The sequence below is a fragment of the Oncorhynchus masou genome, unplaced genomic scaffold (assembly GCF_036934945.1).
Source record: "Oncorhynchus masou masou isolate Uvic2021 unplaced genomic scaffold, UVic_Omas_1.1 unplaced_scaffold_1850, whole genome shotgun sequence".
Classification (NCBI taxonomy): domain Eukaryota; kingdom Metazoa; phylum Chordata; class Actinopteri; order Salmoniformes; family Salmonidae; genus Oncorhynchus; species Oncorhynchus masou.
In genome coordinates this window covers 32,720-57,687 of record NW_027008359.1, presented here as the reverse complement: position 1 = coordinate 57,687, position 24,968 = coordinate 32,720, and the positions used below count along the sequence as shown (strand labels likewise).

The 24,968-nt window shown below is 46.2% G+C and overlaps 1 protein-coding gene across 1 annotated transcript in view; it reads right to left on the bottom strand.

Moving 5' to 3' along the window:
- Positions 1–20,023: 20,023 nt before the first annotated feature.
- LOC135532385 (tetraspanin-11-like) overlaps positions 20,024–24,968 on the bottom strand; it is a gene marked incomplete at its 5' end in the record, with an annotated part of 30,911 nt that continues 25,966 nt past the window's right edge. Inside the window, 2 exons of the mRNA XM_064959942.1 lie at positions 20,024–21,354; positions 23,694–23,816. Coding sequence (XP_064816014.1) covers positions 23,739–23,816 — 78 coding nt within the window. The remainder of the gene's footprint in view (positions 21,355–23,693; positions 23,817–24,968) is intronic.

The following is a 24,968-nucleotide window of genomic DNA, read 5'->3' as shown; positions in this document are numbered from 1 at the left end:
TCACAAAAGTGTCTGTTGCACCCGAATAGTTTGGCCTACAAACTGTTACTTTCTGAAGGTCCCACGGGAGCAGTTGAAAAAAATGAATGGAAGTACAGTATATAATGGATACTTTTTAGTGTCACAAATAAGGGGTTAAATACATGTAAAAAAACATATATATAATAATGTTTCCTGATCTTTCTCATACCTCTCAGATATGGGACAGACATTTCAGAACAAACTTCCTTTAGATTTTTATGGGGGGGGATTATCTGCAGTGAATCTGTTATTCAATGCATTGGTACGGGCTAACAGCGTGAAGGCCAAATAAACATTTAAACATTTTTTTTTTTTTTTTTTTTTCTTGATTATTCAAGGGGTCTTACAATTCAAAATCAAATAGCACAATTATCCTTGGTATGACCTTTTTAAAACAATTCCATATACAGTTGAAGTCTGAAGTTTACATATACCTTAGCCAAATACATTTAAACTCTAGTAAATTTTTACTAGGGTATAAAGTTATCGGTCTTAGGTCAGTTAGGATCAACACTTTATTTTAAGAATGTGAAATGTCAGAATGATAGTAGAGAGAATATTTCTTTCATCACATTCCCAGTGGGTCAGAAGTTTACACACACTCACAACAAGTTGGGTGAATCTTGGCCCATTCCTCCTGACAGAGCTGGTGTAACTGAGTCAGGTTTGTAGGCCTCCTTGCTCACACACGCTTTTTCAGTTCTGCCCACATATTTTCTATAGGATTGAGGTCAGGGCTTTGTGATGGCCACTCCAATACCTTGACTTTGTTGTCCTTAAGCCATTTTGCCACAACTTTGGAAGTATGGTTGGGGTCATTGTTCATTTGGAAAACCCATTTGCGATCAAGCTTTAACTTCCTGACTGATGTCTTGAGATGTTGCTTCAATATATCCACATCATTTTCCTTCCTCATGATGCCATCTATTTTGTGAAGTGCACCAGTCCCTCCTGCAGCAAAGCACCCCAAAACATGATACTGCCACCCCCTGTGCTTCACGGTTGGGATGGTGTTTTTCGGCTTGCAAGCTTCCCCTTTTTCCTCCAAACATAACAATGGTCATTATGGCCAAACAGTTCTATTTTGGTTTCATCAGACAAGATGACATTTCTCCAAAAAGTATGATATTTGTCTCCATGTGCAGTTGCAAACCGTAGTCTGGATGTTTTATTGCGGTTTTGGAGCAGTGGCTTCTTCCTTGCTGAGCGGCCTTTCAGGTTATGTCGACATAGGACTCATTTTACTGTGGATATAGATATATGTTTCCTCCAGCATCTTCACAAGGTCCTTTGCTGTTGTTCTGGGATTGATTTGCACTTTTCGCCCCAAAGTACGTTCATCTCAAGGTGACAGAACGCGTCTTCTTCCTGAGCGGTATGACAGCTGCGTGGTTCCATGGTGTTTATACTTGCGCACTATTGTTTGTACAGATGAACGTGATACCTGCAGGTGTAGGTAGAAGGTAGGGGCCGATGTTCCATTCGTATCCTGTCATGTGGTTATGGTAAGATGAACTGAGACCAGGACATTGCTAGACTATGCAGTTGAAGCCTTACTTTGGCCTGGATACTCACACCAGATCAGTGGTTTGGTCAAGAGAAGAGGAAGGAAGAGGACATTTATAAAGTACAGTTGATGAACAGCATGTCAATCCTGCACATTTCTATCCATTGACCACAAACCACTTTCCCTCCAACAGGCCAATGGATTTATTTTCAGTCTCTCCTATTTTGTCTCGTATTCCTCTGAAAGCCCCCAAGGGCAGCACTGCACCCGTAAATGTGAGTGTTTACTTCCCCTTGGAAGTGAAATAAGGCTGTTTACCTTCCATTCTGATGATTCACTCTGTGTCCTCACTGCTCACCACTCTAAGGTCAAGCCAAAGTCTCTCTCATCTTTCCTTACCGTCAATCTCACACGATAAACTCTTATTTTCACCCTCTCTCTCTCTCTCTTCCTCCTGCTCTCTCTCTCTAGTTCCCCGGGCATCCCTCACACAAACACAAGGTGACAGCCTAATCTGTTTTAAATGGCGTTCCTCCTCTCTTTCTATTGGCTTAGAAAGCAGGGTTAAATCTAATGGCAGACATTCTCATTACTCGAGAAGCCTGACCGGTCCATTGGGGACAGCATTGAGGAAAAAGAGATGCTCAGATATTATTCTGTGTAAACATTCACACAAAAAGTATTTCCCTCTCTTGAGGGCCATAAATATCTAAATGTCCGGGAGCACACACACTCGTGCAAATGTGTGCCCCCACACAACAAACTAAAAGTATCAGGCCTACATAAAACAACCGTATACTGTCAGTAACAAAAAGAAGGTTGGATGCAAGATGCAGCTTGGAACTCCATGCATCCACAAAAACGCAAACACGCAAACAAGCTCATTGGTTGATCTCGAATTGTTAGGGGGCTGACCCAAGTGGGGGGAAATGAAGGGGGCTTCCAGAAAAACAGTCGCTTTCAAACTAGGGACTTCACGGCTAACTGAGGTAAGACAGTAATTATGCATGTATGAACTACACATTGACACATCAAGCACAAAGCAGGAGGTTAAAAAACAAAAATGTAGTAGTCGCCAAAGTTCCGAAGCATGTGTTGAAGAGATTCACAGTCAGAAGCTAGTCTGACAAAGCATTACAAATCACAAACACAAATTCCTTAACACCTCCAGACCAGTTACAAAGTCAATACAATACACCAACATGGCCTGGGCACTGACCCAAACACACCAAGCTAGACTACAACGCTGACAACTATTCTTCAGTTCTGTCACTGCTGGGGCCTGTTCACTTGTCTTCAACACAGTGGGAAATATAGTTAAACAATGGCAGATCACTTACCTCCAGGTGACAGCTATTCCTAGGGGTTGAACTTCGTCCTTCTGTTGAGTGGTAGAATGCACTGTGCTTCCATGTCACGGCCAGAGAGCAGCAGGAAGCTGGGCCGGCATCGATCTAGGTGTCCATTTTTAACTCCCATGTCAGAGACTCCTGCTGGGTCTTTCTCATTGTTTACAGTGGCTTCCTTTTTAAAACGCCATTAGAGACTGGAAAGGAAATGTCAATCCATCATGGTGTGGCCATGGTAACCTCCAGACCACCCTCCTAATGTTTGGCATCCATCATCATCATCATAGACCTGGATTTGAAATCCGTCTTGAAACACTTTACATTGTTTTCCATCTCACTCTGATTGAACACAACACACATACCTTGAAAACCACAGATTTCTCCACATGCTTCCTAGTCCCACACTTCCTGTTTAAGGAAAGTTCAAAGGTAATTATTGCATGCGGGGTCTTGTAAATGGCAGGGGGTTTCTCATTGGGTTTTATTCAGAGTATAAAGACGACACCACAACGACTGATTGATGGAGTGGATCTAAGTATTTACTTTTGGCCTCCTTCATAGAAAGGTCAAAGGTCATTACTGCATAGAGTTTTATAAAGCGATGGAGCAAAGTATATGGTACAAGCCTACAAGATATTACAATATTAATAAATGATGTAACATTTGCATTCCCATATCAAAAAAGCAGCATATTTGCAGCTCTACTGAATACAATAACCCTCGGTGTCTGACCAGGGAAAATACAAATACACTGGTTCTACCAAGGAAAAAAGAAAGAGTCAAAACTCAGCATGCAACTTTAAGCTATGATCATACTGTGTTATTTCCTTTGGTAAAAAGCAGTGTATTTATGGGCCCTGGCTAATACTAGCAGTTGAAGCATGGAAATGGCTGTGAACATTCTGTTGAGTGAAGCTGGACATGCTTATCAGGGGGTACTGCAGCACCCCTACTTCACAGGGCTATGTAGCTGGGGCACAAATATTCTATTCGAAGAAACATAAGTGTGAGAAAAGTCGACAAGGGAAATATGACTATGTTGTAAAAGCCATGGAGCGATATTTATACATGTCAGAATAAATAGAGCAGAAAAGGGCCTACCTTCTCGCAGGTGAGGTAAACTGAAAAGAGTGCAAAACAAATGGGTTTGGCTAGAAGGGAAACAGCCTTTATAAAAATTGACTATTCATGACATGTTAGGATAAGTTATGTAGCAGGTTAGAAGAATTAGGTTGAGGTTAGGAAAAGGGTAGGGTTAGCTAAAATGCAAAAAATATCAAGGTACAATATTCATGTCAATTTACACACTTAGTATATACCACATAGGCTGACACTCTAAAGTAAGAAATACATAAATATAAATTATTATATTGATCACACAGGATTTTGTAATAATACAATTGGTAAGTAAAGAAAAAAGAAAGAAAAAGAGGTGGGCCTACACCCAAAACTCCCCATCCCACTCCCCCAACTCCCCATCCCATTCCCCCAACTCCCCATCCCATTCCCCCAACTCCCCCAACTCCCCATCCCAGTCCCCCAACTCCCCCAACTCCCCATCCCATTCCCCCAACTCCCCCAACTCCCCATCCCATTCCCCCAACTCCCCATCCCATTCCCCCAACTCCCCCAACTCCCCATCCCATTCCCCCAACTCCCAATCCCATTCCCCCAACTCCCCATCCCATTCCCCCAACTCCCCCAACTCCCATTCCCCCAACTCCCCATCCCATTCCCCCAACTCCCCATCCCATTCCCCCAACTCCCATCCTATTCCCCCAACTCCCCATCCCATTCCCCCAACTCCCCATCCCATTCCCCCAACTCCCCATCCCATTCCCCCAACTCCCCATCCCATTCCCCCAACTCCCCATCCCATTCCCCCAACTCCCCAACTCCCCATTCCCCCAACTCCCCACATTCCCCCAACTCCCCATTCCCCAACTCCCCATCCCATTCCCCCAACTCCCCATCCCATTAACCCAACTCCCCATCCCATTCCCCCAACTCCCCATCCCATTCCCCCAACTCCCCATTCCCCCAACTCCCCATCACATTCCCCCAACTCCCCATAACATTCCCCCCAACTCCCCATTCCCCCAACTCCCCATTCCATTAACCCAACTCCCAATCCCATTCCCCCAACTCCCCATCCCATTCCCCCAACTCCCCATTCCCCCAACTCCCCATCCCATTCCCCCAACTCCCATTCCACTCCCCCAACTCCCCATCCCATTCACCCAACTCCCCATTCCACTCCCTCAACTCCCCATTCCCCCAACTCCCCAGCCCATTCCCCCCAACTCCCCATTCCATTCCCCCAAACTCCCGATCCCATTCCCCCTAGCCGAACATCCCCCCAACTCCCCATCCCATTCTCCCCAACTCCCCATCCCATTCCCTACAACTCCCCATCCCATTCCCCCTAGCCCAACATGTCCCCCAAAGCTCCATTCCATTCTCCCCAACTCCCCATCCTATTCCCCCAGCCCAACATGTTCCCAAACTCACCATTCCATTCCCCCCAACTCCGCATCCCATTCCCCCCAACTCCCATCCCATTCCCCCCAACTCCCCATCCCACTCCCTCAAGCCCAACATGTCCCTCAGCTCCCCATCCCATTACTTCCAACTCCATAGGGCTAGGCTGTGTGATTGTACAGGGATAGCATACCTGAATATTGAGCCAATCATAAAGTGCTTCCATCTGTCGATCTTTTGATGTCAATTTGACAAAAGCTGTATCCCATCTAGACATGACCTGAAAAATGTAATGGTTAAACCAGGGAATGGACCGAACCATTATGATATTTTATCTTCATATTCTCTTATAGCTGTGCTAAGACTGGACATACAGATCAAACAGATTTGCATTGATTTGAGAAATTACACAATACCATTGTTATGGTAAAATACTAAGGCAGTACACATTAATAGATGTGTTAACCCCTAATGTGACCCCATTGACCCAGTCCACTCTATCACTCTGCTGCTGAGTCAAAATAAATGTTGCAGAAATAAAAGCACTCTTGTTCCTAGACAACCTAGACTGGGGAAACAACATCCCCCCCCTTTAAACTAACCTAATGGAATACATCTCTGTTCAGGAAATTAGTTCATGCATTTGTCATGTGTTTCTACATCTTAATTCAATTTCATTCCAAGATGTGTAAACCTCACATAGCCTTCATTCTCAGGCAAAGTGATATATTTAATGAAATGGGAAGCCACAATGTGAACTCTATCTAAGATAAGAGGTCACATGCTAACCACAGATCGGATCAGATTACTCCACCTCCGAGCCTAAACTCAACCATAATACCAATCAAATATATCTGACCAGATCAGTGGTTGCAGGCAGCTTCCGCCCACCCAACCAGCACATCTGGCATCTCTCTGTGTTTTTGGTTCTGTGACGCTGACAACACATAGCCGTATGCTGACAGCGATATTATGTTGGATTTATGCTGGCTCTCTGGCCTCATGCACTCTGCCTCCGGTGCTTTGGTTATCCCCCTTTGATCCCTGGAGGAATCTGTCCGACACATTTACTGCCGCAGCTAATATAATGCATTCATTCCCACAAGTAGCCCAGAGGGGTATACTACATAGCAGGGTCAAGGAGCTAGACAGCCAACTTGGCTAAATATTTTTAAATAACTTTTTTTTGAAAGATAAGCTTGAAATGAGCATGATTTAGTTTATCCAGCAACCAAAAACACATATCAAGTTTAGCATTCTTAATGAACCAGAACATGTGTGGTTATCTCTGGTTGTTGATCAAAGTTAGTTGGCTAACTCATTGATGCTTTGTAGTATACCCCACAGGAGCAGGAACAGGGGGAGCCCCATTCAGCAGCTCTGAGGTCTGACTGAGACCACTGGGAGAAGGTCCAGACTAGTCCAGACCCCAGGTAACAGTCCAGAGACCCCAGGTAACAGGCAGTCTAGAATAGGTCTAGTCCAGGCCCCAGGTAACAGGCAGTCTAGAATAGGTCTAGTCCATACTAGTCCAGACCCCTAGGGGAACAGGCAGTCTAGAATAGGTCTAGTCCAGGCCCCAGGTAACAGGCAGTCTAGAATAGGTCTAGTCCATACTAGTCCAGACCCCAGGTAACAGGCAGTCTAGAATAGGTCTAGTCCAGAAGGTAACAGGCAGTCTAGAATAGGTCTAGTCCATAGGTCTAGTCCATACTAGTCCAGACCCCAGGGGAACAGGCAGTCTAGAATAGGTCTAGTCCAGGTCCCCAGGTAACAGGCAGTCTAGAATAGGTCTAGTCCATACTAGTCCAGACCCCAGGGGAACAGGCAGTCTAGAATAGGTCTAGTCCAGACCCCAGGTAACAGGCAGTCTAGAATAGGTCTAGTCCATACTAGTCCAGGGAACAGGCAGTCTAGAATAGGTCTAGTCCAGACAGGTAACAGGCAGTCTAGAATAGGTCTAGTCCAGGCCCCAGGTAACAGGCAGTCTAGAATAGGTCTAGTCCATACTAGTCCAGACCCCAGGTAACAGGCAGTCTAGAATAGGTCTAGTCCAGGCCCCAGGTAACAGGCAGTCTAGAATAGGTCTAGTCCATACTAGTCCAGACCCCAGGTAACAGGCAGTCTAGAATAGGTCTAGTCCAGACCCCAGGTAACAGGCAGTCTAGAATAGGTCTAGTCCATACTAGTCCAGACCCCAGGTAACAGGCAGTCTAGAATAGGTCTAGTCCATACTAGTCCAGACCCCAGGTAACAGGCAGTCTAGAATAGGTCTAGTCCATACTAGTCCAAACCCCGGGGAACAGGCAGTCTAGAATAGGTCTAGTCCAGGCCCCAGGTAACAGGCAGTCTAGAATAGGTCTAGTCCATACTAGTCCAGACCCCAGGAACAGGCAGTCTAGAATAGGTCTAGTCCAGACCCCAGGTAACAGGCAGTCTAGTCTAGTCCAGACCCCAGGTAACAGGCAGTCTAGAATAGGTCTAGTCCATACTAGTCCAAACCCCAGGTAACAGGCAGTCTAGAATAGGTCTAGTCCAGGCCCCAGGTAACAGGCAGTCTAGAATAGGTCTAGTCCATAGTCCAGACCCCAGGGAACAGGCACTCTAGAATAGGTCTAGTCCAGACCCCAGGTAACAGGCAGGTCTAGTCCAGACCCCAGGTAACAGGCAGTCTAGAATAGGTATAGTCCAGACCCCAGGTAACAGGCAGTCTAGAATAGGTCTAGTCCAGGCCCCAGGTAACAGGCAGTCTAGAATAGGTCTAGTCCATACTAGTCCAAACCCCGGGGAACAGGCAGTCTAGAATAGGTCTAGTCCAGGCCCCAGGTAACAGGCAGTCTAGAATAGGTCTAGTCCATACTAGTCCAGACCCCGGGGAACAGGCACTCTAGAATAGGTCTAGTCCAGACCCCAGGTAACAGGCAGGTCTAGTCCAGACCCCAGGTAACAGGCAGTCTAGCAGTCCAGACCCCAGGTAACAGGCAGTCTAGAATAGGTCTAGTCCAGGCCCCAGGTAACAGGCAGTCTAGAATAGGTCTAGTCCATACTAGTCCAAACCCCGGGGAACAGGCAGTCTAGAATAGGTCTAGTCCATACTAGTCCAAACCCTGGGGAACAGGCAGTCTAGAATAGGTCTAGTCCAGGCCCCAGGTAACAGGCAGTCTAGAATAGGTCTAGTCCATACTAGTCCAGACCCCAGGTAACAGGCAGTCTAGAATAGGTCTAGTCCATACTAGTCCAGACCCCAGGTAACAGGCAGTCTAGAATAGGTCTAGTCCAGACTAGTCCAGACCTCAGGTAACAGGCAGTCTAGAATAAGTCTAGTCCAGACTAGTCCAGACCCCAGGTAACATGCAGTCTAGAATAGGTCTTGTCCAGACTACCCAGTCCAAGACCCCAGGAACAGGCAGTCTAGAATAGGTCTAGTCCAGACCCCATCCCAGGCAGTATAATAGTCCAAGACCCCAGGTAACAGGCAGTCTAGAATAGGTCTAGTCCAGACCCCAGGTAACAGGCAGTCTAGAATAGGTCTAGTCCAGGCCCCAGGTAACAGGCAGTCTAGAATAGGTCTAGTCCATACTAGTCCAAACCCCGGGGAACAGGCAGTCTAGAATAGGTCTAGTCCAGGCCCCAGGTAACAGGCAGTCTAGAATAGGTCTAGTCCATACTAGTCCAAACCCCGGGAACAGGCACTCTAGAATAGGTCTAGTCCAGACCCCAGGTAACAGGCAGGTCTAGTCCAACCCCAGGTAACAGGCAGTCTAGAATAGGTCTAGTCCAGACCCCAGGTAACAGGCAGTCTAGAATAGGTCTAGTCCAGGCCCCAGGTAACAGGCAGTCTAGAATAGGTCTAGTCCATACTAGTCCAGACCCCAGGTAACAGGCAGTCTAGAATAGGTCTAGTCCATACTAGTCCAAACCCCGGGGAACAGGCAGTCTAGAATAGGTCTAGTCCAGGCCCCAGGTAACAGGCAGTCTAGAATAGGTCTAGTCCATACTAGTCCAGACCCCGGGGAACAGGCACTCTAGAATAGGTCTAGTCCAGACCCCAGGTAACAGGCAGTCTAGAATAGGTCTAGTCCAGGCCCCAGGTAACAGGCAGTCTAGAATAGGTCTAGTCCATACTAGTCCAAACCCCGGGGAACACGCAGTCTAGAATAGGTCTAGTCCATACTAGTCCAAACCCCAGGTAACAGGCAGTCTAGAATAGGTCTAGTCCATACTAGTCCAAACCCCATGTAACAGGCAGTCTAGAATAGGTCTAGTCCAGGCCCCAGGTAACAGGCACTCTAGAATAGGTCTAGTCCAGGCCCCAGGTAACAGGCAGTCTAGAATAGGTCTAGTCCATACTAGTCCAAACCCCGGGGAACAGGCAGTCTAGAATAGGTCTAGTCCATACTAGTCCAAACCCCAGGTAACAGGCAGTCTAGAATAGGTCTAGTCCAGGCCCCAGGTAACAGGCAGTCTAGAATAGGTCTAGTCCATACTAGTCCAGACCCCAGGTAACAGGCAGTCTAGAATAGGTCTAGTCCAGACCCCAGGTAACAGGCAGTCTAGAATAGGTCTAGTCCATACTAGTCCAAACCCCGGGGAAACAGGCAGTCTAGAATAGGTCTAGTCCAGACCCCAGGTAACAGGCAGTCTAGAATAGGTCTAGTCCAGACCCCAGGTAACAGGCAGTCTAGAATAGGTCTAGTCCATACTAGTCCAGACCCCAGGTAACAGGCAGTCTAGAATAGGTCTAGTCCAGGCCCCAGGTAACAGGCAGTCTAGAATAGGTCTAGTCCATACTAGTCCAGACCCCAGGTAACAGGCAGTCTAGAATAGGTCTAGTCCAGGCCCCAGGTAACAGGCCTAGAATAGGTCTAGTCCAGTCCAGACCCCAGGTAACAGGCAGTCTAGAATAGGTCTAGTCCATACTAGTCCAGACCCCAGGTAACAGGCAGTCTAGAATAGGTCTAGTCCATACTAGTCCAAACCCCGGGGAACAGGCAGTCTAGAATAGGTCTAGTCCAGGCCCCAGGTAACAGGCAGTCTAGAATAGGTCTAGTCCATACTAGTCCAGACCCCGGGGAACAGGCACTCTAGAATAGGTCTAGTCCAGACCCCAGGTAACAGGCAGGTCTAGTCCAGACCCCAGGTAACAGGCAGTCTAGAATAGGTCTAGTCCAGACCCCAGGTAACAGGCAGTCTAGAATAGGTCTAGTCCAGGCCCCAGGTAACAGGCAGTCTAGAATAGGTCTAGTCCATACTAGTCCAGACCCCGGGGAACAGGCACTCTAGAATAGGTCTAGTCCAGACCCCAGGTAACAGGCAGGTCTAGTCCAGACCCCAGGTAACAGGCAGTCTAGAATAGGTATAGTCCAGACCCCAGGTAACAGGCAGTCTAGAATAGGTCTAGTCCAGGCCCCAGGTAACAGGCAGTCTAGAATAGGTCTAGTCCATACTAGTCCAAACCCTGGGAACAGGCAGTCTAGAATAGGTCTAGTCCAGGCCCCAGGTAACAGGCAGTCTAGAATAGGTCTAGTCCATACTAGTCCAGACCTAACAGGCAGAATAGGTCTAGTCCAGACCCCAGGTAACAGGTCTAGTCCAGACCCCAGGTAACAGGCAGTCTAGAATAGGTCTAGTCCAGACCCCAGGTAACAGGCAGTCTAGAATAGGTCTAGTCCAGGCCCCAGGTAACAGGCAGTCTAGAATAGGTCTAGTCCATACTAGTCCAAACCCCGGGGAACAGGCAGTCTAGAATAGGTCTAGTCCATACTAGTCCAAACCCTGGGGAACAGGCAGTCTAGAATAGGTCTAGTCCAGGCCCCAGGTAACAGGCAGTCTAGAATAGGTCTAGTCCATACTAGTCCAGACCCCGGGGAACAGGCACTCTAGAATAGGTCTAGTCCAGACCCCAGGTAACAGGCAGTCTAGAATAGGTCTAGTCCAGGCCCCAGGTAACAGGCAGTCTAGAATAGGTCTAGTCCATACTAGTCCAAACCCCGGGGAACAGGCAGTCTAGAATAGGTCTAGTCCATACTAGTCCAAACCCCAGGTAACAGGCAGTCTAGAATAGGTCTAGTCCATACTAGTCCAAACCCCAGGTAACAGGCAGTCTAGAATAGGTCTAGTCCAGGCCCCAGGTAACAGGCAGTCTAGAATAGGTCTAGTCCAGGCCCCAGGTAACAGGCAGTCTAGAATAGGTCTAGTCCATACTAGTCCAAACCCCGGGGAACAGGCAGTCTAGAATAGGTCTAGTCCATACTAGTCCAAACCCCAGGTAACAGGCAGTCTAGAATAGGTCTAGTCCATACTAGTCCAAACCCCGGGGAACAGGCAGTCTAGAATAGGTCTAGTCCATACTAGTCCAAACCCCGGGGAACAGGCAGTCTAGAATAGGTCTAGTCCAGGCCCCAGGTAACAGGCAGTCTAGAATAGGTCTAGTCCATACTAGTCCAGACCCCGGGGAACAGGCACTCTAGAATAGGTCTAGTCCAGACCCCAGGTAACAGGCAGGTCTAGTCCAGACCCCAGGTAACAGGCAGTCTAGAATAGGTCTAGTCCAGACCCCAGGTAACAGGCAGGTCTAGTCCAGACCCCAGGTAACAGGCAGTCTAGAATAGGTCTAGTCCAGGCCCCAGGTAACAGGCAGTCTAGAATAGGTCTAGTCCATACTAGTCCAAACCCCGGGGAACAGGCAGTCTAGAATAGGTCTAGTCCAGGCCCCAGGTAACAGGCAGTCTAGAATAGGTCTAGTCCATACTAGTCCAGACCCCAGGTAACAGGCACTCTAGAATAGGTCTAGTCCAGACCCCAGGTAACTAGTCCAGACCCCAGGTAACAGGCAGTCTAGAATAGGTCTAGTCCAGACCCCAGGTAACAGGCAGTCTAGAATAGGTCTAGTCCAGACCCCAGGTAACAGGCAGTCTAGAATAGGTCTAGTCCAGACTAGTCCAGACCCCGGGTAACAGGCAGTCTAGAATAGGTCTAGTCCAGACCCCAGGTAACAGGCAGTCTAGAATAGGTCTAGTCCAGACTAGTCCAGACCCCAGGTAACAGGCAGTCTAGAATAGGTCTAGTCCAGTCCAGACCCCAGGTAACAGGCAGTCTAGAATAGGTCTAGTCCAGACTAGTCCAGACCTCAGGTAACAGGCAGTCTAGAATAGACTAGTCCAGACCCCAGGTAACATGCAGTCTAGAATAGGTCTTGTCCAGATCCCAGGACCCAGGCAGTCTATAATAGGTCTGGTCCAGACCCCAGGACCCAGGCAGTCTAGAATAGGTCTAGTCCAGACCCCATGACCCAGGCAGTCTATAATAGGTCTAGTCCAGACCCCAGGTAACAGGCAGTCTAGAATCTAGTCCAGACCCCAGGTAACAGGCAGTCTAGAAAAGGTCTAGTCCAGGCCCCAGGTAACAGGCAGTCTAGAATAGGTCTAGTCCATAGTCCAAACCCCGGGGTAACAGGCAGTCTAGAATAGGTCTAGTCCAGGCCCCAGGTAACAGGCAGTCTAGAATAGGTCTAGTCCATACTAGTCCACCCCGGGAACAGGCACTCTAGAATAGGTCTAGTCCAGACCCCAGGTAACAGGCAGGTCTAGTCCAGACCCCAGGTAACAGGCAGTCTAGAATAGGTCTAGTCCAGACCCCAGGTAACAGGCAGTCTAGAATAGGTCTAGTCCAGGCCCCAGGTAACAGGCAGTCTAGAATAGGTCTAGTCCATACTAGTCCAAACCCCGGGGAACAGGCAGTCTAGAATAGGTCTAGTCCATACTAGTCCAGACCCCAGGTAACAGGCAGTCTAGAATAGGTCTAGTCCAGGCCCCAGGTAACAGGCAGTCTAGAATAGGTCTAGTCCATACTAGTCCAGACCCCGGGGAACAGGCAGTCTAGAATAGGTCTAGTCCAGACCCCAGGTAACAGGCAGTCTAGAATAGGTCTAGTCCAGGCCCCAGGTAACAGGCAGTCTAGAATAGGTCTAGTCCATACTAGTCCAAACCCCGGGGAACACGCAGTCTAGAATAGGTCTAGTCCATACTAGTCCAAACCCCAGGTAACAGGCAGTCTAGAATAGGTCTAGTCCATACTAGTCCAAACCCCATGTAACAGGCAGTCTAGAATAGGTCTAGTCCAGGCCCCAGGTAACAGGCACTCTAGAATAGGTCTAGTCCAGGCCCCAGGTAACAGGCAGTCTAGAATAGGTCTAGTCCATACTAGTCCAAACCCCGGGGAACAGGCAGTCTAGAATAGGTCTAGTCCATACTAGTCCAAACCCCAGGTAACAGGCAGTCTAGAATAGGTCTAGTCCATACTAGTCCAAACCCCGGGGAACAGGCAGTCTAGAATAGGTCTAGTCCATACTAGTCCAGACCCCGGGGAACAGGCACTCTAGAATAGGTCTAGTCCAGACCCCAGGTAACAGGCAGGTCTAGTCCAGACCCCAGGTAACAGGCAGTCTAGAATAGGTCTAGTCCAGACCCCAGGTAACAGGCAGTCTAGAATAGGTCTAGTCCAGGCCCCAGGTAACAGGCAGTCTAGAATAGGTCTAGTCCATACTAGTCCAAACCCCGGGGAACAGGCAGTCTAGAATAGGTCTAGTCCAGGCCCCAGGTAACAGGCAGTCTAGAATAGGTCTAGTCCATACTAGTCCAGACCCCGGGGAACAAGCACTCTAGAATAGGTCTAGTCCAGACCCCAGGTAACAGGCAGGTCTAGTCCAGACCCCAGGTAACAGGCAGTCTAGAATAGGTCTAGTCCAGACCCCAGGTAACAGGCAGTCTAGAATAGGTCTAGTCCAGACTAGTCCAGACCCCGGGTAACAGGCAGTCTAGAATAGGTCTAGTCCAGACCCCAGGTAACAGGCAGTCTAGAATAGGTCTAGTCCATACTAGTCCAGACCCCAGGTAACAGGCAGTCTAGAATAGGTCTAGTCCAGACTAGTCCAGACCTCAGGTAACAGGCAGTCTAGAATAGGTCTAGTCCAGACTAGTCCAGACCCCAGGTAACATGCAGTCTAGAATAGGTCTTGTCCAGACCCCAGGACCCAGGCAGTCTATAATAGGTCTGGTCCAGACCCCAGGACCCAGGCAGTCTAGAATAGGTCTAGTCCAGACCCCATGACCCAGGCAGTCTATAATAGGTCTAGTCCAGACCCCAGGTAACAGGCAGTCTAGAATAAGTATAGTCCAGACCCCAGGTAACAGGCAGTCTAGAAAAGGTCTAGTCCAGACCTCAGGTAACAGGCAGTCTAGAATAGGTCTAGTCCAGACCACAGGTAACAGCTAGAATATGTCTAGTCCAGATTCAGTCCAGACCAAGTCCTTGCCTAGACCCGGTCCAGATCTAGTCTAGACAAAGTAGACCAAGTCCATACTAAGACAGTCCAAATCTTTCCAGACCAAGTCTAGACCATAGAATCTCATTCTAGATCTCTGGTCCAGATCTAGTCCTGGCCATGTTTAGACAGACAATCCAGATCAAGTCAAGACCAAGTCTGGACCTAGTCCAAATCCATTCCAAGTCTTACCTGGACCCAATCAACACAGAAAGGTCAGATCTGGTCCAGGCCCAGTCTAAACCCAGTACAGACCCAGACGACTTTCAGTCTCATGACTCCACAGGCAGGTGAGGAGGAGTTGCATTTACACACATGCATCAGTTTACACAGGGCCTACGGCACTTCCTTGTACTGTACATCAACCGTATTTATTCATACCTAAGCCTCCCAGCGTTTTCACACATATTGAGTGCAGGTGTAGGCCTACTGCTCGGACAATGGTTGTGTTGTAAAGTGCCATGATATATTATATGTGTTGAGGACAAAACCCTTTTCTGACATCAGATATCCATGCCACAATGATATCATCATACACTGAGTTCCACATGGCATAGGAATCAATATGGGTCATTTGTAAAAATGACTCCTATTCAAGCAGCATATTATCAATGTGAAAAGGATATCCAGACCAGAAGTGTGTGTGTGTGTGTGTGTGTGTGTGTATACGCCTGCGAGTGAGTGTATGTGTGTATACAATATGGTATGTAGAGATGGAGAGAGTGTGTGGAGACCACAGCATGTGTTAGTAGCTGCCTGCTGGATATCTGCCTCTGCATCGTCCATACCCTGGCTGTCAGAGGGTGAGATATGGGAGAGAAAAGAAACGTCCACCCCCTGGCTGTCAGAGGGTGAGATATGGGAGAGGGTGTGTGTGAATTATGTGGATGATGTGCAGAGTCAACTATGGGAGGAGTGTATCTCCAGATGCTTCCAATTCACCCCCATGTGTCGGCCCCAGCAATGTGTGTGTAAAGCACGCTGTGTGTGTGTGCGTGCGTGCGTGTGTGTGTGTGTGTGTACAGTATGTGTGTGTAAACTACAAAATGTATACTACAAAATGATATAGTAAATAATGTAATAGTATAGTAAATGATATAGTAAATAGTAAATAATGTATTATTCTATAGTAAACTGTAGTATTCTGTATTATTCTATAGTATATACTGTATAGTAAACTGAATGTTTTTTTCATGTGGGTGTGTCTGTGTGTTTGTAAGCTCTAGCAGTGTGTGTGTGTGTGTGTTTTTATGTGTGTACAGTAGGTGTGTATGCATGCATGTACACCCTCTCTCCAGGGTGTGTGTGACATGCTGTGGAAATAGGAGCCATCCTCTGCTTGCTGATGGAGATGGAAGTACTGACAGACAGACTCCCCCGGCCCCATGTCTTGGACTATGTCCCAACACTCTAAACTGGCTCCCCCTCCTCATCTCCTTCCCTAACCGGCTGATGTCTTGGACTGTCTCCCAACACACTAAACTGGCTCTCCCTCCTCATCTCCTTCCCTTACTGAGAGACTAAAGCATTGGATCACTGCGTCACAATGCACTCACTAGGCATGTCATGTCAGATCAGTGGTTTTGAAAGAAACCAAATGAGGCAAGGGAGCTATTAAAGAATATTGGGACACATGCCCAGTCATATGGTAATACCATTAACCTACAGATGAATCCTGCTATGGCCACAGCACTCTTGTATGTATACATAACGGTGTATTGAGTTGAGGGTATTTAGTTGGCATAAGTGCAAATACAGTCAGCAAGCATAGTGAAGCGTCAATACTGTCAGATTGATGGAGAATAGTAGCCTTGTATTACCAGACTGATTACCTCTGAGCTATGGTTGTACGAGGCTAGGAGAATAGTAGCCTTGTATTACCAGACTGATTACCTCTGAGCTATGGTTGTATGAGGCTAGGAGAATAGTAGCCTTGTATTACCAGACTGATTACCTCTGAGCTATGGTTGTACGAGGTTAGGAGAATAGTAGCCTTGTATTACCAGACTGATTACCTCTGAGCTATGGTTGTACGAGGTTAGGAGAATAGTAGCCTTGTATTACCAGACTGATTACCTCTGAGCTATGGTTGTACGAGGTTAGGAGAATAGTAGCCTTGTATTACCAGTCTGATTACCTCTGAGCTATGGTTGTACGAGGTTAGGAGAATAGTAGCCTTGTATTACCAGACTGATTACCTCTGAGCTATGGTTGTACGAGGTTAGGAGAATAGTAGCCTTGTATTACCAGACTGATTACCTCTGAGCTATGGTTGTACGAGGTTAGGAGAATAGTAGCCTTGTATTACCAGACTGATTACCTCTGAGCTATGGTTGTACGAGGTTAGGAGAATAGTAGCCTTGTATTACCAGACTGATTACCTCTGAGCTATGGTTGTACGAGGTTAGGGAGAATAGTAGCCTTGTATTACCAGACTGATTACCTCTGAGCTATGGTTGTACGAGGTTAGGAGAATAGTAGCCTTGTATTACCAGTCTGATTACCTCTGAGCTATGGTTGTACGAGGTTAGGAGAATAGTAGCCTTGTATTACCAGACTGATTACCTCTGAGCTATGGTTGTACGAGGTTAGGAGAATAGTAGCCTATTACCAGACTGATTACCTCTGAGCTATGGTTGTACGAGGTTAGGAGAATAGTAGCCTTGTATTACCAGACTGATTACCTCTGAGCTATGGTTGTACGAGGTTAGGGAGAATAGTAGCCTTGTATTACCAGACTGATTACCTCTGAGCTATGGTTGTACGAGGTTAGGAGAATAGTAGCCTTGTATTACCAGACTGATTACCTCTGAGCTATGGTTGTACGAGGTTAGGAGAATAGGTGAATATAACAAATAAACAATGTTTTATTTCACAATGATCATGGCTTTTAAGTTTGGATTTGAAGGATGTACTTTTTGTCCTGTGAAAAATAACCTGTTAACAGGTTAACGGAAGTGGTAATAAACATGAACATTTTCTAACTAACTGATAAATCCATACAGGAACTGAGGAAGACAAAACATCCTGGGACGATTACCTTCAAATGCTTGTCAGGGGCACAACTTTGTCTCCACCTAGTGACAACATATCACCATAACATACACTATATCCACCACAACTAGACGATTCAACCCAACCACAATCTTCCACAACATTAATAAATAATCGTATAAATAGTAATATAATCAGTAATATAGTATTATATTTATTGAGTAAGGTTTAGGAACCATTTATGTCATCATATTGTATAGAACAAGTCATACAGTGCATCCCAATACCATTGTCACATCAGCTTTGACAAACACTTACATTTGAGTCATTCAGCAGACGCTCTTATCCAGAGAGACTTACAGGAGCAATTGGGGTAAAGTGCCTTGTTCAAGGGCACATTGGCAGATTTGTTTACCTTGCAACACTCTTAAAAGATAGACTACATGTCGCTGAAGATGAATGTGTCCATCCATATGCACTTCTTTCAAACATGGTCTGTGCACGTATAACCTTCTTCATATCTCAGAGTATAAATATCAACATTTTATGATGTCTTAAAGTAGCAATAGTCATATACTGTAACAAAACATTCAAGACATTGATGCAAAGAGAACGGCAGGGAATCATAATACCAAACCACTGAATGATGTAGGAAACACAAATAAAGTTTATCCGGTTAAAGACTAACATCAACATAAATTCAAAAGCTATTATGACGTTGTTAAACAGACAAAGGCATACTTTGATTACTACAGTCTACAGTACAGAAAGAGCCCAGATCATATATGTTTTATTATATACTTTATATTATACATACTATAATGTTATATCATATTCTGACCCATTTCGATTAGAAAAATACATGAATAACAAGAACAGCTTTCTGTTGGTCACTAGGAGGAATAGAGAAAATACCATCTGTATAAGTGTCTTCATCTCTTGGAAAACAGCAAAACATCCATAGAGCTTTGACAAAGGATTGTTGTCATTGTATCAACTGGAATTGGTCAGCTGAATTACCAGCACTCCTAAACAACAAAGACCCATGTCCTGTCTTGGTAATGGGCAACCAATACTATTTGAATGTGTCCTTGGCAATAGTCAAGCCAATGAATGCTCTCTTGTGGAAACGTATCAGACATGTTCTAAGTCGTAGGAAACAATAACATGTAAATATATCTTCTGCCTTGAGGAATGTAGTTAGTCTTTAGAATCAGTAGTCGATGCCTGGCTGCTCCACAACCAATCAGACAGAAATAGAGTTGCAACATTTCGGCAACGTTCAAGAAATTCCCTGGTTTTCCTGAAATCTCGGTTGGAGGAATCCTGGAATCTGGAGGGAATAAGCAGACAATCCGGAATCCCCCAAACAGGTTTCTGGAAAACCAGGGAATTTATTGAAAGTTCTCCAAATTTTGCAACCTTTCACAGAGGACTGACTCTAACCCACACCAGAGGGTACCTGGATGGGGATACTAACCCACACCAGAGGAGAGGACTGACTCTTGCAACCCACACCAGAGGAGAGGACTGACTCTAACCCACACCAGAGGAGAGGACTGAATCTAACCCACACCAGAGGAGAGGACTGACTTTAACCCAGACCAGAGGAGAGGACTGACTCTAACCCACACCAGAGGATATACTACTTAAATACACCAGAGAGCACTCTAACACACCAGAGGAGAGGACTGACTCTAACCCACACTGGAGGAGAGGACTGACTCTAACCCACACCAGAGGAGAGGACTGACTCTAACCCACACCAGAGGAGAGGACTGACTCTAACCCACACCAGAGGAGAGGACTGACTCTAACCCACACCAGAGGAGAGGACTGACTCTAACCCACACCAGAGGAGAGGACTGACTCTAACCCACACCAGAGGAGAGGACTGACTCTAACCCACACCAGAGGAGAGGACTGACTCTAACCCAGACCAGAGGAGAGGACTGACTCTAACCCACACCAGAGGAGAGGACTGACTCTAACCCACACCAGAGGAGAGGACTGACTCTAACCCACACCAGAGGAGAGGACTGACTCTAACCCACACCAGAGGAGAGGACTGACTCTAACCCACACCAGAGGAGAGGACTGACTCTAACCCACACCAGAGGAGAGGACTGACTCTAACCCACACCAGAGGAGAGGACTGACTCTAACCAGAGGAGAGGACTGACTCTAACACACACAGAGGAGAGGACTGACTCTAACCCACACCAGAGGAGAGGACTGACTCTAACCCACACCAGAGGAGAGGACTGACTCTAACCCACACCAGAGGAGAGGACTGACTCTAACCCACACCAGAGGAGAGGACTGACTCCCACACCAGAGGAGAACCCACACCAGAGGAGAGGATTGACTCTAACCCACACCAGAGGAGAGGACTGACTCTAACCCACACCAGAGGAGAGGATTGACTCTAACCCACACCAGAGGAGAGGACTGACTCTAACCCACACCAGAGGAGAGGACTGACTCTAAACCACACCAGAGGAGAGGACTGACTCTAACCCACACCAGAGGAGAGGACTGACTCTAACCCACACCAGAGGAGAGGACTGACTCTAACCCACACCAGAGGAGAGGACTGACTCTAACCCACACCAGAGGAGAGGACTGACTCATGACAGTTCAAACCTCTCCCGTTCAACTAGAAGTCACCCATAACCCCTGAATCCTAATCTTAACCAGTAGCGTGACAGAGAAAGATCTGAAGCTGTATCAGTGGTAAATGACAACATGTTTCTCCAGCATAAAAGTGGTCGTAAAACAAGTCAATTGGTTCTGGTATTGAAAGATGGGTGGTAGGTTTATATGGTACTGCAAGAAAGGCAATTTGGCCGATATCAACACCTTTAGCATAGCATACAACACAGAACCACATGTGTTAGTCAAGCTACGGAGGCAACACATACAGAAATGTTGCAACGTTACTCTTAGCAGCGTTTAGTGCTATTTTCATTCATATCAAGTTTTCCCCATATCGGCTTGATTATTCTGTGGATATCAATCAACTCGTGATTGTTTTCTTTGTGACGTAGATCAAACATCGCTGACCATGGGATTCCCTTTGTGGTGAACCATTAAATTGGTGTAACATTGCTATCAAAGAATGCGTGATAAAACAATGACAGAGGCACGTTGTGGGCCACATCCGTGACACACTGGATATAGCACTAACTGAATAACCCTTCGTAAGCAGCAACACCATGAGAGTGTGTACAGTACACTTGATTCTCAGTCACAACCACTTCGGGTTGCCTTCCAGTTGTGTGGAATGTTGTGAAATCTACAGTAAGGATTTGACTGTATTGACAACATACAGTAAGAACTACCTTACATAAACAGCAGCAGGTTACCTACAGAAAATAACAATACCATAATACCAAATCATCTCTTCTTCATTGGCCTTGTCTTTGAGAGAGGGGGGGGGCTGTGCATGCATCCAAGCTAAAGGAGGGGTGCAGAAGGACCCAGGAAGGTCCAGGCAGGGTTGGATCGTAAGGTTCAGGGGTTAGGAGGGGTTAGAGGTCAAGGGTGAGTGTTCAGCAGGCATCGTTGCTCCCTGGCCCATGAGGCAGGATGGTGTTGGGGGGGCTTGACGGTAGGGTTCAGTAAGGATCCAATTTAATCCTTCTGTGTAAGCAGCATGTGAACACCATCCCACAGATCTGAAACACACACAATTGTTGTGAAGGTCAATCAAGGGAAAAGGTGAGTCGTCATGGTAGCATAGTGGGATAGCATGAGGAGAGTGGGTTAGGGGTGAGGAAGTGTGTGGTTACTATGGGAACAGGAGTGCCGAGCAGCCAGCAGCAGTGGTGTAATTGGGCCTGTGGTGAATGCTAAAGCTCCCACTATGACTGTTGTCGGAGAGAGATAATCTGTGAACAAACATTCATTTAGCAACTTCCATTTTTCAAAGGACATTTCTCTCTGAAGCCCAGCCAATGTTCTCAAAACCATAATGTAGTGTTATAATCCATTAATAATGAATCTACTAAAAATCACATGAGTAAACTGAGGGAAAATATTGGGTACAATTAAATGGATGTTTTAAAAATGAAGAATGTTTTATGATGTTTTTTGTCATTTTCTGTGAGGCATTTAAAATAATAAGAAATAACAAATGATGAATGTAACATTTGCAAATACTTAGAAAGGAGTCTATGGACACAAGGAGTGTGGCATTTTGGAGGTTTGTGATGCAAAACATTTTGCCTAGTGCACTCCAAATTCTCCCACTTGATATTTCTTCTCCTTAAGTATTCTATAAAGTACATTCAAAACTCCACTTGTGAGTTGGACTGCTTTAAGATCCTATGAATACTTTGTGTGTAGGAAAAAGAAAGAAGTGAAGTGATGCTGGGATACAACAGACCTGTGTAGGTACTTTGGCTGATCTGAGAACAATATGTCATTTTCAGCTTGCGGCAGGACGCCCAGAGAGCTTTAGTTGCCGCTTGTTTGGATGAAGGAGCCGACATCAATAAGATGAGATTAAGGTAGAGAAGAAATGGGAGGATACAATAGGCCTTGACGCACACAACATAGCAACACACACACACACACACACTTGTGCTTTCACTCTGCCAAAAGCATTAAACTGTCCTTATTTCTAACAAGATCATCCCACGTCATCACTATTAAGGGATAGGGGATATGAAAGGTCTCATTGATCTGTGAGACAACAGCAGAGTTACAGTAACACACAGGGAAAAGGCTGAGAGGTTAGGACTTAGATGAGGCACATTCGCTGGACGGGTGTGTGTGTGTGTGTGTGTGTGTGTGTGTGTGTGTGTGTGTGTGTGTGTGTGTGTGTGTGTGTGTGTGTGTGTGTGTGTGTGTGTGTGTGTGTGTGTGTGTGTGTGTGTTGTGTGACGGATGAGAAACGACAAACAGAGGAGGGCTGAGATTCAATCAACGGCCCCCCTGCAAGTCTTCTCCTCTCTGAGGGTATTATCGACCGGGGTCACAACATGGGAAGTAGATTTGTCAAAGAAGGCCTTGGCGGCTCGGCACTCAGGGCGGTTTTACGATGCCTCTAACCCTGCCAGCACCACTGACAATTCAGATGACAGAGTGAGGAGGTAGAGAATGAAACTCACAACTCACAGAGAGATGGAGGGAGCTGGAGAAGGAAGAGACGGAGGAGGGAGGCGGAGGAGGGACGAGGAAACAGGGGATCAAGGAGGAAACGGAGGAGGGAGGAGCAGCCGGAGGCAGGAGGGAGGGAGGAGGAGACAGAAGCAAGGAGAAGGAGACAGAGGATGGAGGACAGAATGTGCTAAACTTCCTTTCTGCTCGTTAGTTTAGCATTTGGAATGACAATGAATATATGGAAAGTAGTTTCAATGTGGCAGGTGAAGACACTGACAAGAAATAAGTTATCAAATGTGCTGCAATCATAAGAAACTATGAAGAAAGAAATCATGAACAATACATTTAGCAGTGTCCTCTTTTCTTATTATTACCCAATTTTAGATGATGAGAAATGTATTGTAAGGGTTTCTTTCAAATCTGGTCCAGCACAGCTGTCATTCGTGTTTATTTGTGAGCATTAATCTCATAGTCTAGTCTGTGGGAGCACTTCAGTGAACTGTTTGTTTGTCCTTGGATTGTGGATAATGTTGTCAAGCCCTTTCAGCCATGCAAAGGTCAAAGGTCAACATGCATGTGTCGGTCAGCATGGTGTCCCTATTGGGGTGAGCGTTGCTCGATGGTACTGAGAATAAAGCATAGGCCAGGCAATATAGCATGCATGATCTGTGATCAACTGTCTCTTTGTCTTCTTCACACACACACACACACACACATACAAACAGAGATACACACACACACACGCGCGCACACATACAGACACCCGCATGCACACACTCGCACACACAAACACGCACGAGTGCGCACACACTCAAACATGCAGACAACACATATCTACACAAAAGACACAATCAAAAAAATGAACACATAGACACACACACAGAACACATTTCCCACAATGCCCTCCAACCTTGTCCCGTCCCCACTGAGTGTGACCAGACAGAGGCTTAGCCAATCACACGGCAGAGAAGTCCTCCTCCTCTTCTTTATACAGCAGATAGATAAAGCAGGCCGTCAACATGGCCCCGGCCAGCTATAGAGGTCACACACACACACACACAGACATACGCACACACACAAAGAAATACACGCACATACAGACATACATAGACACAAACGTAAACACACAGACATACATAGAGATACACACACAGAGGGGTTAGTGACCTATATTAGACAAAGTATAGGGGAACACTGAAAGAGGATAGAGACTAAATTGATTAGCGTAATTACAACCAAACTAAGAACTAAGGTACAGAGACTATGACTATTTCAGTTATTAAAGACAGAGAGGAACAGTTGACACAGAGACTATGACTATTTCAGTTATTAAAGACAGAGAGGAACAGTTGACACAGAGACTATGACTATTTCAGTTATTAAAGACAGAGAGGAACAGTTGACACAGAGACTATGACTATTTCAGTTATTAAAGACAGAGAGGAACAGTTGGCACAGAGACTATGACTATTTCAGTTATTAAAGACAGAGAGGAACAGTTGACACAGAGACTATGACTATTTCAGTTATTAAAGACAGAGGAACAGTTGACACAGAGACTATGACTATTTCAGTTATTAAAGACAGAGAGGAACAGTTGACACAGAGACTATGACTACTTCAGTTATTAAAGACAGAGAGGAACAGTTGGCACAGAGACTATGACTACTTCAGTTATTAAAGACAGAGAGGAACAGTTGACACAGAGACTATGACTATTTCAGTTATTAAAGACAGAGAGGAACAGTTGACACAGAGACTGACTATTTCAGTTATTAAAGACAGAGAGGAACAGTTGGCACAGAGACTATGACTATTTCAGTTATTAAAGACAGAGAGGAACAGTTGGCACAGAGACTATGACTATTTCAGTTATTAAAGACAGAGAGGAACAGTTGACACAGAGACTATGACTATTTCAGTTATTAAAGACAGAGAGGAACAGTTGACACAGAGACTATGACTATTTCAGTTATTAAAGACAGAGAGGAACAGTTGACACAGAGACAGTACAGGGACATCACTGACAGACTGACATTACTGACAGACTGACATTACTGACATACAACTAACATACAATCAGACAGAGACCTTCAAGCCCAATAGAGAAGAGCCCATTTAGATCAAAAGCTGGTCGAAATTAGTTTGGGACAAGATGGGTGATTTGTCAATGGGATCACTAACA